Source organism: Aegilops tauschii, chromosome 7 (genome assembly GCF_002575655.3).
Source record: "Aegilops tauschii subsp. strangulata cultivar AL8/78 chromosome 7, Aet v6.0, whole genome shotgun sequence".
In the NCBI taxonomy this organism is placed as follows: domain Eukaryota; kingdom Viridiplantae; phylum Streptophyta; class Magnoliopsida; order Poales; family Poaceae; genus Aegilops; species Aegilops tauschii.
In genome coordinates, this window is record NC_053041.3 from 302,433,750 (window position 1) to 302,450,816 (window position 17,067).

Genomic DNA, 17,067 nt, shown 5'->3' on the forward strand with positions numbered 1-17,067 from the left:
CAGACATGAATCCAATTTCAGGAAAGTGGTTAAAAACCATGTAGAGAAATTGCTCCACCTTCAATGTATTTATTGGAAGAAAAGATGTACTATCAGATACATAAAAGTGGGTGGTGAGAACACCAAGTTCTTTCATGCTATGGCTACTGAGAGGCATCGAAGGAATTCTATTGCTAGCTTAAAATTGCCTGATGGTACTTTGGTGACTGATCACTCACAAATGGAGGGTATTATATGGAATTGTTTTAAAAACAGAATGGGTTCTTCCAGGGGAATTAACATGGGTTTTGATCTTTCTTCCCTCATTGAACCAGTTGAGGGTTTAGATATTCTCACTAAGCCTTTTGAGAAGGAGGAAATGGACAAGATTGTCAAACATATGCCAGTTGATAAAGCTCCAGGTCCAGATGGTTTTAATGGTCTCTTCTTCAAAAGGTGCTGGCACATAATTTCTCAGGATTTTTATGAACTGGCCCGGGCTTTCTTTGATGGTACTGCTCATCTGGAAAATATCAATGACTCATATATAACTCTGGTGCCTAAGAAGCCCTCACCTGAAGAGGTGGGTGACTTCAGACCTATCTCTTTAACAGGAATGGGTCTTAAGTTCCTATCTTAGATGGCAGCCAATAGGTTTCAAGAGGTGATTATGCAGTGTGTTCACAAGAACCAGTATGGTTTCATAAAAAGCAGAACAATTCAGGATTGTATTGGGTGGACTTTTGAGTATTTACACTAGTGCCACCAGTCCAAGAGACCAATTGTGATTCTAAAGTTGGATTTTGAGAAGGCTTTTGATTCCCTTGAGCATGAGGCAATAGTACAAATATTGAGATATAAGGGCTTTAATGAGAAGTGGATTCTTTGGATGAAGTAATTTTGTCCACAGGTACCTCATCTGTTCTGCTTAATGGAGTTCCTGGTAGGAAGTTCAGATGTAAAAAGGGTGTCAGACAGGGTGATCCAGTCTCTCCCCTCCTTTTTTTCCTAGCTGCTGATCTCCTGCAGACTGTAATCAATGACATGTTCAGAAGGGGCATTCTTCATCTACCTATACCTTGTCATGACCAGGATTACCCTGTGATTCAGTATGCTGATGACACTTTAATTATCTTGCCTACTGACAAGGACCAACTTATAGCTCTGAAGGACATGCTCAAGGTCTTCTCTGTGTCCACTGGTCTTGATGTGAACTACCACAAATCCTTTATTATTCCCATTAATGTGGACACTGCTGTCATGACTGAATTAGCTGTTGCATTTGGATGCCAGATTGGGAAAATGCACTTTACCTACCTTGGGTTACCAGTGGGAACTACAAGGCCTAAAATGGTGGATTTTATGCCATTGGTGGACTGATGGAGAGGAGAATGACAGCTAGCTCCTCTTTTTTAAATCAGGGAGAAAGACTGCAGTTTCTAAACTCTGCCTTGTCTTCTATACCAATTTTTTCCTTTGCAGTTTGGCTGTTCCTGCTGGAATTCTAAAGCAATTGGAGAGAATCCAGAGACAATGCCTCTGGAGGAAGAATAGGGGTGAGCCTGCCCCTTCACTTGCTGCTTGGGACCTTATTTGCAGGCCAAAAAACTAGGGAGGCCTTGGTATTCTTAATCTTGGTGTTCAGAATGTTGCACTTCTCCTCAAACATGCAAATAACTTTCTTAATAAAAAGGATCTCCCATGGGTGTCTTTAATTTGGGATACCTACTATCATGGCAGAGTACCCCAAGGAACTTCTGATTGTGGCTCTTTCTGGTGGAAGGATATATGCAAGGTCATGCAAAACTTTAGGGAGTGTGCTTGGGTTCAGATTAATGGAGGGGACACTGCCCTCATGTGGTCAGACAACTGGCAGCTTGATGATCAGGTGTCTAGACTTCAATTCATATTTCCCAGGCTCTTTTCCTATGTTAAGGACCCCTGGATCACTGTTAAAGAGTTCTTGGACTCTCAGGACATGTTCCAGCACTTCCACCTTCCTTTGTCCAGCCAGGCTTTTGATGACCTGACCACTCTCCAGTCTCTGTTGGGTGGCCACAATAGAACACATGGGTCCAAGGATATTTGGTTTTGGAATGGCACTGCCAAGGGATACTCAGCAAAGTTGTTTTACTCACATACTTTTGCATCAGAATCCTTCAACCCTTTGACAGCTTGGATCTGGAAGTCCTCCTGTACAATGAAAATCAAAGTATTCGCTTGGATGCTTATTATGGACAGGTTGAACACCAAGGACATGGTGGAAAGGAGGCATTGTCATTTGGAGGATGGAGTAAATTGTGTCCTTTGTCCTTTGTAGACTAGGGAAACAAGAGATCATCTGTTCTTTAATTGCAATTTTAGTGTCAGAGTTTGGAACTATCTGCAAATTGATTGGTCATCTGGTGACTCCATGGCTGATTTGGTTATTAATGCTAGCAGGAGTTTTAGGAAGCCCTTCTTCACTGAAGTGGTGTTTATTGCTTGCTGGAATATCTGGATTCTCAGGAACGCTAAGGTCTTCAGGCATGAGAGAGCTGGATTCAATAAATGGAGAAGTGCATTCATCCATGATATTAGCTTAATGCAATATAGAGTGAAAGCTGCCTATAAGGATGATCTCCTTAGGTGGATCTCATTTCTGCCACCTTGAGGCCAATATTCTGTAATTTTAACTTGTTTCTTCTCCTTCTTCCCTTAGTTTAGTTTGATTACCTCTTGTAATCCCCCATAATACTTGTACTTGCTCTCTCTTTATCAATAAAGTTTTGATATGCTGTGGGGGTTTCCCCTACAGTTCCCAGTCAAAAAAACTAAAACATCATTAATGGCTGGATCAATAACTGGATTAATATTGCTAATGACTGGTGTGCTCGTATCAGCAAAACCATAAGCTTGGGGATGCTATGTTTGATGAAGATGATATTTTTAGTCCCCCAAGATTTGATGTGCAAATTTGCTATAATGATTGCATGCCTCCTATTTATGATGATTATAATGATGAAAGTGGATTTGGGGAGGTCATGACTTTATTTAGTAATGAATCCACTATTTTGGAAGAGGTTTCAGTTGATTATTATGAGAACAAAGTTGATATCTATGATGATTATAGTGATGACATGTATGCTATAAAGAATAATGATAACCATGAAACTTGTCATTATGATTTTAATTTTCAATCACATGATAGTTATTTTGTTGAGTTTGCTCCCACTACTATTGATGAGAATAAATTTGCTTGCGTGGAGAGTAATAAATTTTCTATGCTTGCGGATCATGAAAAGAGTGCTTTATGTGATAGTTATATTGTTGAATTCATTCATGATGCCACTGAAAATTATAATGAGGGAGGAACATATGCTTGTAGGAATTGCAATAATATCAAGTTTCCTCTCTTTATGTTGAAAGTCTTGAAGTTTTGCTTATTTTGCTTTCCTATGCTAGTTGATTCTTGTTCTCATAAATTGTTTGCTCACAAAATTCCTATGCATAGGAAGTGGTTTAGACTTAAATGTTCTTGCCATGTGATTCATGATGCTCTTGTTATGTTTCAATTGTTATCTTTTATGCGAGCATCGTTGAACTCATCATGCCTAGCTAAAAGGCATTAAAGAAAAGCGCTTGTTGGGAGACAACCCAACACTTTTACCTACTGTTTTTGTGTGTTCATATGATTAAGCTACTGTATTAATCATGTTTTATTGATTTTGTTTCAATAAAGTGCCAAGTAAAGCCTTTGGGACCATGTTGGGTGATAGTTGATTTGATCTTGCTGAAAAACAGAAACTTATGCGCTCACGAAAATAATTCTAATTTTTAACAGAGGAGTGATTTTGAGTTGATTATTTTTGCAGAAGATTAATATACAAATTTCTCACGTGGTCCTAATTTTTTTATAATTTTTGGAGTAGCATAAGTATGGTTTGAGTACAGATTACTACAGAGTGTTCTGTTTTTGACAGATTCTGTTTTCAATGCATAGTTTGGTTGTTTTCTAGTTTCTATGGCTTATATTTCTCAATATAAATTGTGGAAATGATAGTCTACAGTAGGAATTGTGTGTAAACAATTATGAATCTTGTCTTTGAAAGTACCAAGAGTTAGTGGTTTGCTCTTTAACATACTAACCTATCTCACAAAGTTCCGTTTAGTTTTGTGTGATTGAAGTTTTCAAGTTTTGGGTGAGATATCGATATGAGGAGAATAAGGAGTGAAAATACCCTAAGCTTGGGGATGCCCAAGGCACCCCCAAGGTAATATTCAAGGAAGATCCAAGAAACTAAGCCATGGGATGCCCCGGAAGCCATCCCCTCTTTCATCTCCAACATCATCGATAACGTCATTTGGAGCTATGTTTTAATTCGTCACATGATATGTGTTTTGCTTGGAGCATCATTTTATTTAGTTAGGATTTTATTTCTGTTATTTAGAATAATGTTTTGCATCTTTTATTTCAATAAAAATGTCAAGTATAGCCTTTGCCATGCTTATCTTGCAAGTATATGAGTTTCTGTTTCAAAACAGAAAGTTTATCGATGTTGCAAAAATTCCCTAGAAAATTCAGAATGTGTTAAAATGTTGAAACTTTTTGAAAAATAAGCTATGATAAATTTTCTAAAGTGTGGTAAGTTTTTCAGAATTTTTGGATTTAGGGAAGTATGATGAATATTGCATTCTTTACATACTGTACTGTTTTGGCAGATTGCTGTTATGTTTGCATTGTTTGCATATGTTTGTTTGTTTAATGATTCTATTTGCTGATAGGAGTATTAAATATGCAGAGGCATTTAGTATGAAATGTTAAATAATAATTTTAGTGATTTTGTACAGTAGAGAATGATAAGGTTTTTGCATTGGTTTATACTAACTTATCTCACGAGTTCTTGTTGAGTTTTGTGTGGATGAAGTTTTTAAGATTTAGGGAAACCGTGATATAAAAGGAATTAAGGAGACACGAAAGCTTAAGCTTGGAGATGCCAAGGCATCCCAAGATAACATTTCAAGATGTCTCAAGAATCTAAGCTTGGGGATGCCCCGGTAGGCATCCCACCTTTTCCTTCAACAATTATCGGTTAGTATCGGTTGAACCTAAGTTTTTGCTTCTTCATATGATGTGTGCTATCCTTGGAATGTCATTTTATGTTGTTTTGCTTGCTGTTTTAATAAATTACTTAGATCTAAAAGTTTTTAAATAAAATAGAATCCTCAAATAGTTGCCAAGGAGGCTAGGTAAGCGGCACGCACATCCCGTTAACGAAGCTCTTTTCTTTGGAATTGCTCATGATGTTCACTTATATATTTTTGGAGTAGCTTGTAATTTACTCTTGTGCTCACTTATATCCTATGAGTAAATTGATTGAACAAATTTAATGTCATGAAGTTGAAATCATATCATGCCTAGTGGTAGCTTCACATTGGGTTTAGAAAGTGAAATCTTTTGAGGCTTGACAATCACAATATTGGCCATACAAGTAATTCACTAATAATTAGTATAAGGAAGAGAACTTTCACATGCAAATACACTATATTGGAAATCTTTTGTGATTGTGAGCCCCCATCAAAATATTATATGTCAAAATTGTTGACGTTGGACAAGGAAAACAATTTATATGCACTGGAGCATGTGCATGTGTTTCAAATTTGAATTATGCACATAAAATGCCTAGAAAACCCAGTTAATGTATAAAAATGTCCAAACGAGCCCGAAAGATTCCAAAACTTAACACGACATTGCTGTTGTTCTATGTTGACACTAGAATTTTTTTGAAAGCAATAAGAGGCAATGGATATCGTTTCATCCCCAAAGGTGGCACTTTCCCTACCGAAATCACCTGGATTGTTGTGAGACGCTTATACCCAAACCTGCCCCAAATGGGACAAATTTTTTACCACGGTATGTTGATGCCACTCCATGATACCATGCCAAGTTTCATGAATTTCAGACGAGTTTTGGATTTACTAGAATTTAAAAAACAGGTAATTAATGGTTTGCCAGCAATCAACAGTGCCCTGGTGTTTGAAATTCATTCACATTTCTTGCATGGGACCTTATTAAGCATGCACCCACGGACACATATTTGATTTTCAACCAACTTATATGCACTAGAGCATGTCCATGTATTTCAAATTTGAATTATGCACATCACTCCTGTTGTTCTATGTTGACACTAGAAGTTTTTTGAAAGCAATAAGGGGCAACAGATATCGTTTCGTCCCCAAAGGTGGCACGTTCCCTACCGAAACCACCAGGCTTGTTGTGAGAAGCTCTAGTTTGTGAGAAGCTTATACCAAACCTGCCCCAAATGGGACAAAAAATTTACCACGGCATGTTGATGCCGCTTCATTATACCGTGCCAAGTTTCACGAATTTCAGATGAGTTTTGGATTTACTAGAATTTTAAAACCAGGTATCTCAACTTTTTGCTGGCAATCAACAGTGCCCTAGTGTGTGAAATTCATTCCCATTTCTTGCATGGGACCTAAGCATGCACCCAAGGACATATATTTGATTTTTAAATCAATTTATATGCACTGGAGCATGTGCATGTATTTCAAATTTGAATTATGCACATAAAATGCCTAGAAAACCCAGTTAATGTATAAAAATGTCCAAACGAGCCCCGAAAAATTCCAAAACTTAATACAACACTCCTGTTGTTCTATGTTGACACTAGAAATTTTTTGAAAGCAATAAGAGGCAACGGATATTGTTTCATCCCCAAAGGTGGCACGTTCCCTATCGAAACCACCAGGCTTGTTGTGAGAAGCTCTGGTTTGTCAGAAGCTTACACCCAAACCTGCCCCAAATGGGACAAAACATTTACCACAACATGTTGATGCCGCTCCATGATACCATGCCAAGTTTCATGAATTTCGAGACGAGTTTTAAAACCAGGTATCTCAACATTTTGCTAGCAATCAAAAGTGCCCTGGTGTTTGAGATTCATTCCCATTTCTTGCATGGGACCTAATTAAGCATGCACCCAAGGACACGAATTTGATTTTCTACCAATTCATATGCACTGGAGCATGTCCATGTATTTCAAATTTGAATTATGCACATAAAATGCCTAGCAAACCCAGTTAATGTATAAAAATGTCCAAACGAGCCCCAAAAAATTCCAAAACTTAACACAACACTGCTGTTGTTCTATGTTGACACTAGAATATTTTTGAAAGCAATAAGAGGCAATGGATATCGTTTCATCCCTAAAGGTGGCACTTTCCCTACCAAAACCACCAGGATTGTTGTGAGAAGCTTATACCCAAACCTGCCCCAAATGGGACAAATTTTTTACCACGGTATGTTGATGCCGCTCCATGATACCATGCCAAGTTTCATGAATTTCAGACGAGTTTTGGATTTACTAGAATTTAAAAAACAAGTATCTCAATGTTTTGCCGGCAATCAACAGTGCCCTAGTGTTTGAAATTCATTCACATTTCTTGCATGGGACCTAATTAAGCATGCACCCAAGGACACATATTTGATTTTTCAACCAATTTATATGCACTAGAGCATGTGCATGTATTTCAAATTTGAATTATGCACATCACTCCTCTTGTTCTATGTTGACACTAGAAATTTTTTGAAAGCAATATGAGGCAACAGATATCGTTTCGTCCCCAAAGGTGGCACGTTCCCTACCGAAACCACCAGGCTTGTTGTGAGAAGCTCTCGTTTGTGAGAAGCTTATACCCAAACCTGCCCCAAGTGGGACAAAATTTTTACCACGGCATGTTGATGCCGCTCCATGATACCATGCCAAGTTTCATGAATTTCAGACGAATTTTGGATTTACTAGAATTTAAAAATCAGGTATCTCAACCTTTTGCCGGCAATCAACAGTGCCCTAGTGTGTGAAATTCATTCCCATTTCTTGCATGGGACCTAAGCATGCACCCTAGGACACATATTTGACTTTTCAATCAATTTATATGCATTGGAGCATGTGCATGTATTTCAAATTTGAATTATGCACATAAAATGCCTAGAAAACCCAGTTATTGTATAAAATTGCCCAAACGAGCCCCGAAAAATTCCAAAACTTAATACAACACTCCTGTTGTTCTATTTTGACACTAGAAATTTTTTGAAAGCAATAAGCGGCAATGGATATTGTTTCGTCCCCAAAGGTGGCATGTTCCCTACCGAAACCACCAGTCTTGGTGTGAGAAGCTCTGGTTTGTGAGTAGCTTACACCCAAACCTGCCCCAAATGGGACAAAAAATTTACCACAACATGTTGATGCCGCTCCATGAAACCATGCCAAGTTTCATGAATTTCAGATGAGTTTTGGATTTACTAGAATTTGAAAACTAGGTATTTCAACGTTTTGCCGGCAATCAACAGCGCCCTGGTGTTTGAAATTCATTCCCATTTCTTGCATGGGACCTAATTAAGCATGCACCCAAGGACACAAATTTGATTTTTCTACCAATTCATATGCACTGGAGCATGTGCATGTATTTCAAAATTGAATTATGCACATAAATGCCTAGAAAACCCAGGTAATGTATAAAAATGTCCAAACGAGCCCCAAAAAATTCCAAAACTTAACACAACACTCCTATTGTTTTATGTTGACCCTAGATTTTTTTTGAAAGCAATAAGAGGCAACGGATATCGTTTCGTCCCCAAAGGTGGCACTTTCCCTACCGAAACCACCAGGCTTGTTGTGAGAAGCTCTGGTTTGTGAGAAGCTTATACCCAAACCTGCCCCAAATGGAAATTTTTTTTACCACGGCATGTTGATGCCGCTCCATGATACCATGCCAAGTTTCATGAATTTCAGACGAGTTTTGGATTTACTAGTATTTAAAAAATAGGTATCTCAATGTTTTGCCGGCAATCAACAGTGCCCTGCTGTTTGAAATTCATTCCCATTTCTCGCATGGGACCTAATTAAGCATGCACCCAAGGACACATATTTGATTTTTCAACCAATTTATATGCACTAGAGCATGTGCATGTATTTCAAATTTGAATTATGCACAACACTCCTCTTGTTCTATGTTGACACTAAGCAATAAGAGGCAACAGATATCGTTTCGTCCCCAAAGGTGGCTTGTTACCTACACAAACCACCGGGCTTGTTGTGAGAAGCTCTGGTTTGTGATAAGCTTATACCCAAACCTGCCCCAAATGGGACAAAAAATTTACCATGGCATGTTGATGCCGCTCCATGATACCAAGCCAAGTTTCATGAATTTCAGTCGAGTTTTGGATTTACTAGAATTTAAAAACCAGGTATCTCAACCTTTTGCCGGCAATCAACAGTGCCCTAGTGTGTGAAATTTATTCCCATTTCTAGCATGGGACCTAAGCATGCACCCAAGGACACATATTTGATTTTTCGATCAATTTATATGCACCGGAGCATGTGCATGTATTTCAAATTTGAATTATGCACACAAAATGCCTAGAAAACCCAGTTAATGTATAAAAATGTCCAAACGAGCCCCGAAAAATTCCAATACTTAATACAACACTCCTGTGGTTCTATGTTGACACTAGAATTTTTTTGAAAGCAATAAGAGGCAACGGATATTGTTTCGTGGCACGTTCCCTACCGAAACCACTAGGCTTGTTGTGAGAAGCTCTGGTTTGTGAGAAGCTTACACCCAAACCTGCCCCAAATGGGACAAAAGATTTACCACAACATGTTGATGCCGCTCCATGATACCATGCCAAGTTTCATGAATTTCGAGATGAGTTTTGGATTTACTAGAATTTTAAAACCAAGTATCTCAACGTTTTGCTGGCAATCAACAGTGCCCTGGTGTTTGAAATTCATTCCCATTTCTTGCATGGGACCTAATTAAGCATGCACCCAAGGACACAAATTTGATTTTTGTACCAATTCATATGCACTAGAGCATGTGCATGTATTTCAAATTTGAATTATGCACATAAAATGCCTAGCAAACCCAGTTAATGTATAAAAATGTCCAAACGAGCCCCAAAAAATTCCAAAACTTAACACAACACTCCTGTTGTTCTATGTTGACACTAGAATTTTTTTTAAAGCAATAAGAGGCAACGGATATTGTTTCGTCCAAAAATGTGGCACGTTCCCTACCGAAACCACCAGGCTTTTTGTGAGAAGCTCTGGTTTGTGAGAAGCTTATACCCAAACCTATCCCAAATGGGACAAAAATTTACCACGGCATGTTGATGCCGCTCCATGATACCATGCCAAGTTTCATGAATTTCAGACGAGTTTTGTATTTAGTAGAATTTAGAAACCAGGTATCTCAACGTTTTGCCGCCAATCAAAAGTGCCCTGATGTTTGAAATTCATTCCCATTTCTTGCATGGGACCTAATTAAGCATGCACCCAAGGACACATATTTGATTTTTCAACCAATTTATATGCACTGGAGCATGTGCATGTATTTCAACTTTGAATTATGCACATAAAATGCCTAGAAACCCCAGTTAATGTATAAAAATGTCCAAACGAGCCCCAAAAAATTCCAAAACTTAACACAGCACTCCTGTTGTTCTATGTTGACACTAGAAATTTTTTGAAAGCAATAAGAGGCAACAGATATCGTTTTGTCCCCAATGCCGGCACGTTCCCTACCGAAACCACCAGGCTTGTTGTGAGAAGCTCTGGTTTGTGAGAAGCTTATACCCAAACCTGCCCCAAGTGGGAAAAAATTTTTACCACGGCATGTTGATGCCGCTCCATGATACCATGCCAAGTTTCATGAATTTCAGACGAGTTTAGGATTTACTAGAATTTAAAAACCAGGTATCTCAACCTTTTGCCGGCAATCAACAGTACCCTAGTGTTTGAAAGTCATTCCCATTTCTTGCATGGGACCTAAGCATGCACCCAAGGAGGCATATTTGATTTTTCAATCAATTTTTATGCACTGGAGCATGTGCATGTATGTCAAATTTTAATTATGCACATAAAATGCCTACAAAACCCAGTTAATGTATAAAAATGTCCAAACGAGCCCCAAAAATTCCAAAACTTAACATAGCACTCCTGTTGTTCTATGTTGACACTAGAATTTTTTTAAAGCAATAAGAGGCAACGGATATCGTTTCGTCCCCAAAGGTGGCACGTTCCCTACCGAAACCACCAGACTTGTTGTGAGAAGCTTTGGTTTGTGAGAAGCTTATACCCAAACCTGGGCCAAATGGGACAAAAATTTACCACAACATGTTGATGCCGCTCCATGATACCATGCCAAGTTTCATGAATTTCAGACGAGTTTTGGATTTACTAGAATTTAAAAACAAGGTATGTCAACGTTTTGCCGGCAATCAACAGTGCCCTGGTGTTTGAAATTCCTTCCCATTTCTTGCAGGGGACCTAATTAAGCATGCACCCAAGGACACATATTTGATTTTTCAACCAATTTATATGCACTGGAGCATGTGCATGTATTTCAAATTTTAATTATGCACATAAAATGGCTAGAAAACCCAGTTAATGTATAAAAATGTCCAAACGAGCCCCGAAAAATTCCAAAACTTAACCCAGTACTCCTGTTGTTCTATGTTGACACTAGAAATTTTTTGAAAGCAATAAGAGGCAACGAATATCGTTTCGTCTCCAAGGTGGCATGCTCCCTACCGAAACCACCAGACTTGTTGTGAAAAGCTCTGGTTTGTGAGAAGCTTACACCCAAACCTTCCCCAAATGGGACAAAAAATTTACCACAACATGTTGATGCCGCTCCATGATACCATGCCAAGTTTCATGAATTTTGAGACGAGTTTTGGATTTACAAGAATTTTAAAACCAGGTATCTCAACGTTTTGCTAGCAATCAAAAGTGCCATGGTGTTTGAAATTCATTCCCATTTCTTGCATGGGACCTAATTAAGCATGCACCCAAGGACACAAATTTGATTTTTCTACCAATTCATATGCACTGGAGCATGTGCAGGTATTTCAAATTTGAATTATGCACATAAAATGCCTAGCAAACCCAGTTAATGTATAAAAATGTCCAAACAAGCCCCAAAAAATTCCAAAACTTAACACAACACAGCTGTTGTTCTATGTTGACACTAGAAATTTTTTGAAAGCAATAAGAGGCAACGGATATCTTTTCATCCCCAAAGGTGGCACTTTCCCTACCGAAACCACCAGGATTGTTGTGAGAAGCTTATACCCAAATCTGCCCCAAATGGGACAATTTTTTTACCACGGTATGTTGATGCCGCTCCATGATACCATGCCAAGTTTCATGAATTTCAGACGAGTTTTGGATTTACTAGAATTTAAAAAACAGGTATCTCAACGTTTTGCCGGCAATCAACAGTGCCCTGGTGTTTGAAATTCATTCACATTCCTTGCATGGGACCTAATTAAGCATGCACCCAAGGACACATATTTGATTTTTCAACCAATTTATATGCACTAGAGCATCTGCATGTATTTCAAATTTGAATTAGGCACATCACTCCTCTTGTTCTATGTTGACACTAGAATTTTTTTGAAAGCAATATGAGGCAACAGATATCGTTTCGTCCCCAAAGGTGGCACGTTCCCTACCGAAACCACCAGGCTTGTTGTCAGAAGCTCTCGTTTGTGAGAAGCTTATACCCAAACCTGCCCCAAGTGGGACAAAAATTTTACCATGGCATGTTGATGCCGCTCCATGATACCATGCCAAGTTTCATGAATTTCAGACGAGTTTAGGATTTACTAGAATTTAAAAACCAGGTATCTCAACCTTTTGCCGGCAATCAACAGTGCCCTAGTGTGTGAAATTCATTCCCATTTCTTGCATGGGACCTATGCATGCACCCTAGGACACATATTTGACTTTTCAATCAATTTATATGCACTGGAGCATGTGCATGTATTTCAAATTTGAATTATGCACATAAAATGCCTAGAAAACCCAGTTAATGTATAAAATTGCCCAAACGAGCCCCGAAAAATTCCAAAACTTAATACAACACTCCTGTTGTTCTATTTTGACACTAGAAATGAAAGCAATAAGCGGCAATGGATATTGTTTCATCCCCAAAGGTGGCATGTTCCCTACCGAAACCACCAGTCTTGGTGTGAGAAGCTCTGGTTTGTAAGAAGCTTACACCCAAACCTGCCCCAAATGGGACAAAAAATTTACCACAACATGTTTGAAAACTAGAATTTGAAAACTAGGTATTTCAACGTTTTGCCGGCAATCAACAGTGCCCTGGTGTTTGAAATTCATTCCCATTTCTTGCATGGGACCTAATTAAGCATGCACCCAAGGACACAAATTTGATTTTTCTACCAATTCATATGCACTGGAGCATGTGCATGTATTTCAAATTTGAATTATGCACATAAATGCCTAGAAAACCCAGTTAATGTATAAAAATGTCCAAACGAGCCCCGAAAAATTCCAAAACTTAACACAACACTCCTATTGTTCTATGTTGACACTAGAATTTTTTGGAAAGCAATAAGAGGCAACGGATATCGTTTCGTCCCCAAAGGTGGCACTTTCCCTACCGAAACCACCAGGCTTGTTGTGAGAAGCTCTGGTTTGTGAGAAGCTTATACCCAAACCTGCCCCAAATGGAACAAATTTTTTACCACGGCATGTTGATGCCGCTCCATGATACCATGCCAAGTTTCATGAATTTCAGACGTGTTTTGGATTTACTAGTATTTAAAAAATAGGTATCTCAATGTTTTGCCGGCAATCAACAGAGCCCTGCTGTTTGAAATTCATTCCCATTTCTTGCATGGGACCTAATTAAGCATGCACCCAAGGACACATATTTGATTTTTCAACCAATTTATATGCACTAGAGCATGTGCATGTATTTCAAATTTGAATTATGCACAACACTCCTCTTGTTCTATGTTGACACTAGAAAATTTTGAAAGCAATAAGAGGCAACAGATATCGTTTCGTCCCCAAAGGTGGCACGTTCCCTACCAAAACCAGCAGGCTTGTTGTGAGAAGCTCTGGTTTGTGAGAAGCTTATACCCAAACCTGCCCCAAATGGGACAAAAAATTTACCACGGCATGTTGATGCCGCTCCATGATACCAAGCCAAGTTTCATGAATTTCAGACGAGTATTGGATTTACTAGAATTTAAAAACCAGGTATCTCAACCTTTTGCCGGCATTCAACAGTGCCCTAGTGTGTGAAATTTATTCCCATTTCTAGCATGGGACCTAAGCATGCACCCAAGGACACATATTTGATTTTTCGATCAATTTATATGCACTGGAGCATGTGCATGTATCTCAAATTTGAATTATGCACACAAAATGCCTAGAAAACCCAGTTAATGTATAAAAATGTCCAAACGAGCCCCGAAAAATTCCAAAACTTAATACAACACTCCTGTGGTTCTATGTTGACACTAGAATTTTTTTGAAAGCAGTAAGAGGCAACGGATATTGTTTCGTGGCATGTTCCCTACCGAAACCACCAGGCTTGTTGTGAGAAGCTCTGGTTTGTGAGAAGCTTACACCCAAACCTACCCCAAATAGGACAAAAGATTTACCACAACATGTTGATGCCGCTCCATGATACCATGCCAAGTTTCATGAATTTCGAGACGAGTTTTGGATTTACTAGAATTTTAAAACCAATTATCTCAACGTTTTGCTGGCAATCAACAGTGCCCTGGTGTTTGAAATTCATTCCCATTTCTTGCATGGGACCTAATTAAGCATGCACCCAAGGACACAAATTTGATTTTTCTACCAATTCATATGCACTACAGCATGTGCATGTATTTCAAATTTGAATTACGCACATAAAATGCCTAGCAAACCCAGTTAATGTATAAAAATGTCCAAACGAGCCCCGAAAAATTCCAAAACTTAACACAACACTCCTGTTGTTCTATGTTGACACTAGAATTTTTTTAAAGCAATAAGAGGCAACGGATATCGTTTCGTCCCCAAATGTGGCACATTCCCTACCGAAACCACCAGGCTTGTTGTGAGAAGCTCTGGTTTCTGAGAAGCTTATACCCAAACCTATCCCAAATGGGACAAAAATTTACCACGGCATGTTGATGCCGCTCCATGATACCATGTCAAGTTTCATGAATTTCAGACGAGTTTTGTATTTACTAGAAATTAAAAACCAGGTATCTCAACGTTTTGCCGGCAATCAAAAGTGCCCTGATGTTTGAAATTCATTCCCATTTCTTGCATGGGACCTAATTTAGCATGCACCCAAGGACACATATTTGATTTTTCAACCAATTTATATGCACTGGAGCATGTGCATGTATTTCAACTTTGAATTATGCACATAAAATGCCTAGAAAACCCAGTTAATGTATAAAAATGTCCAAACGAGCCCCAAAAAATTCCGAAACTTAACACAACACTCCTGTTGTTCTATGTTGACTCTAGAAATTTTTTGAAAGCAATAAGAGGCAACAGATATCGTTTTGTCCCCAAAGCTGGCACGTTCCCTACCGAAACCACCAGGCTTGTTGTGAGAAGCTCTGGTTTGTGAGAAGCTTATACCCAAACCTGCCCCAAGTGGGACAAAAATTTTACCACGACATGTTGATGCCGCTCCATGATCCCATGCCAAGTTTCCAGAATTTCAGACGAGTTTAGGATTTACTAGAATTTAGAAACCAGGTATCTCAACCTTTTGCCGGCAATCAACAGTACCCTAGTGTTTGAAAGTCATTCCCATTTCTTGCATGGGACCTAACCATGCACCCAAGGAGACATATTTTATTTTTCAATCAATTTTTATGCACTGGAGCATGTGCATGTATGTCAAATTTTAATTATGCACATAAAATGCCTACAAAACCCAGTTAATGTATAAAAATGTCCAAACGAGCCCCAAAAATTCCAAAACTTAACATAGCACTCCTGTTGTTCTATGTTGACACTAGAATTTTTTTTAAAGCAATAAGAGGCAACGGATATTGTTTCGTCCCCAAAGGTGGCACGTTCCCTACCGAAACCACCAGACTTGTTGTGAGAAGCTTTGGTTTGTGAGAAGCTTATACCCAAACCAGGGCCAAATGGGACAAAAAATTTACCACAGCATGTTGATGCCGCTCCATGATACCATGCCAAGTTTCATGAATTTCAGACGAGTTTTGGATTTACTAGAATTTAAAAACCAGGTATGTCAACGTTTTGCCGGCAATCAATAGTGCCCTGGTGTTTGAAATTCATTCCCATTTCTTGCATGGGACCTAATTAAGCATGCACCCAAGGACACATATTTGATTTCTCAACCAATTTATATGCACTGGAGCATGTGCATGTATTTCAAATTTTAGTTATGCACATAAAATGCCTAGAAAACCCAGTTAATGTATAAAAATATCCAAACGAGCCCCAAAAATTCCAAAACTTAACACATCACTCCTGTTGTTCTATGTTGACACTAGAAATTTTTTGAAAGCAATAAGAGGCAACGAATATCGTTTCGTCCCCAAGTGGCACGCACCCTACCGAAACCACCAGACTTGTTGTGAGAAGCTCTGGTTTGTGAGAAGCTTACACCCAAACCTGCCCCAAATGGGACAAAAAATTTACCACAACATGTTGATGCCGCTCCATGATACCATGCCAAGTTTCATGAATTTCGAGACGAGTTTTGGATTTACTAGAAATTTAAAACCAGGTATCTCAACGTTTTGCTGGCAATCAACAGTGCCCTGGTGTTTGAAATTCATTCCCATTTCTTCCATGGGACCTAATTAAGCATGCACCCAAGGACACAAATTTGATTTTTCTACCAATTCATATGCACTAGAGCATGTGCATGTATTTCAAATTTGAATTATGCACATAAAATGCCTAGCAAACCCAGTTAATGTATAAAAATGTCCAAACGAGCCCCGAAAAATTCCAAAACTTAACACAACACTCCTGTTGTTCTATGTTGACACTAGAAATTTTTTTAAAGCAATAAGAGGCAAGGGATATCGTTTCGTCCCCAAAGGTGGCACGTTACCTACCGAAACCACCAGGCTTGTCGTGAGAAGCTCTGGTTTGTGAGAAGCTTATACCCAAACCGATCCCAAATGGGACAAAAATTTTACCACGGCATGTTGATGCCGCTCCATGATACCATGCCAAGTTTCATGAATTTCAGACGAGTTTTGGATTT

At 38.7% G+C, this 17,067-nt stretch overlaps 1 protein-coding gene across 1 annotated transcript; it reads left to right on the top strand.

Annotated features, from left to right (window-relative positions):
* Nucleotides 1-280: 280 nt before the first annotated feature.
* Nucleotides 281-1,533, top strand: LOC141027112 (uncharacterized). The gene is made up of 4 exons (XM_073504047.1): nt 281-562; nt 890-958; nt 1,072-1,350; nt 1,462-1,533. Exons 1-4 carry the CDS (start codon nt 281-283, stop codon nt 1,531-1,533), a joined length of 702 nt encoding a protein of 233 aa, XP_073360148.1.
* Nucleotides 1,534-17,067: the final 15,534 nt, after the last annotated feature.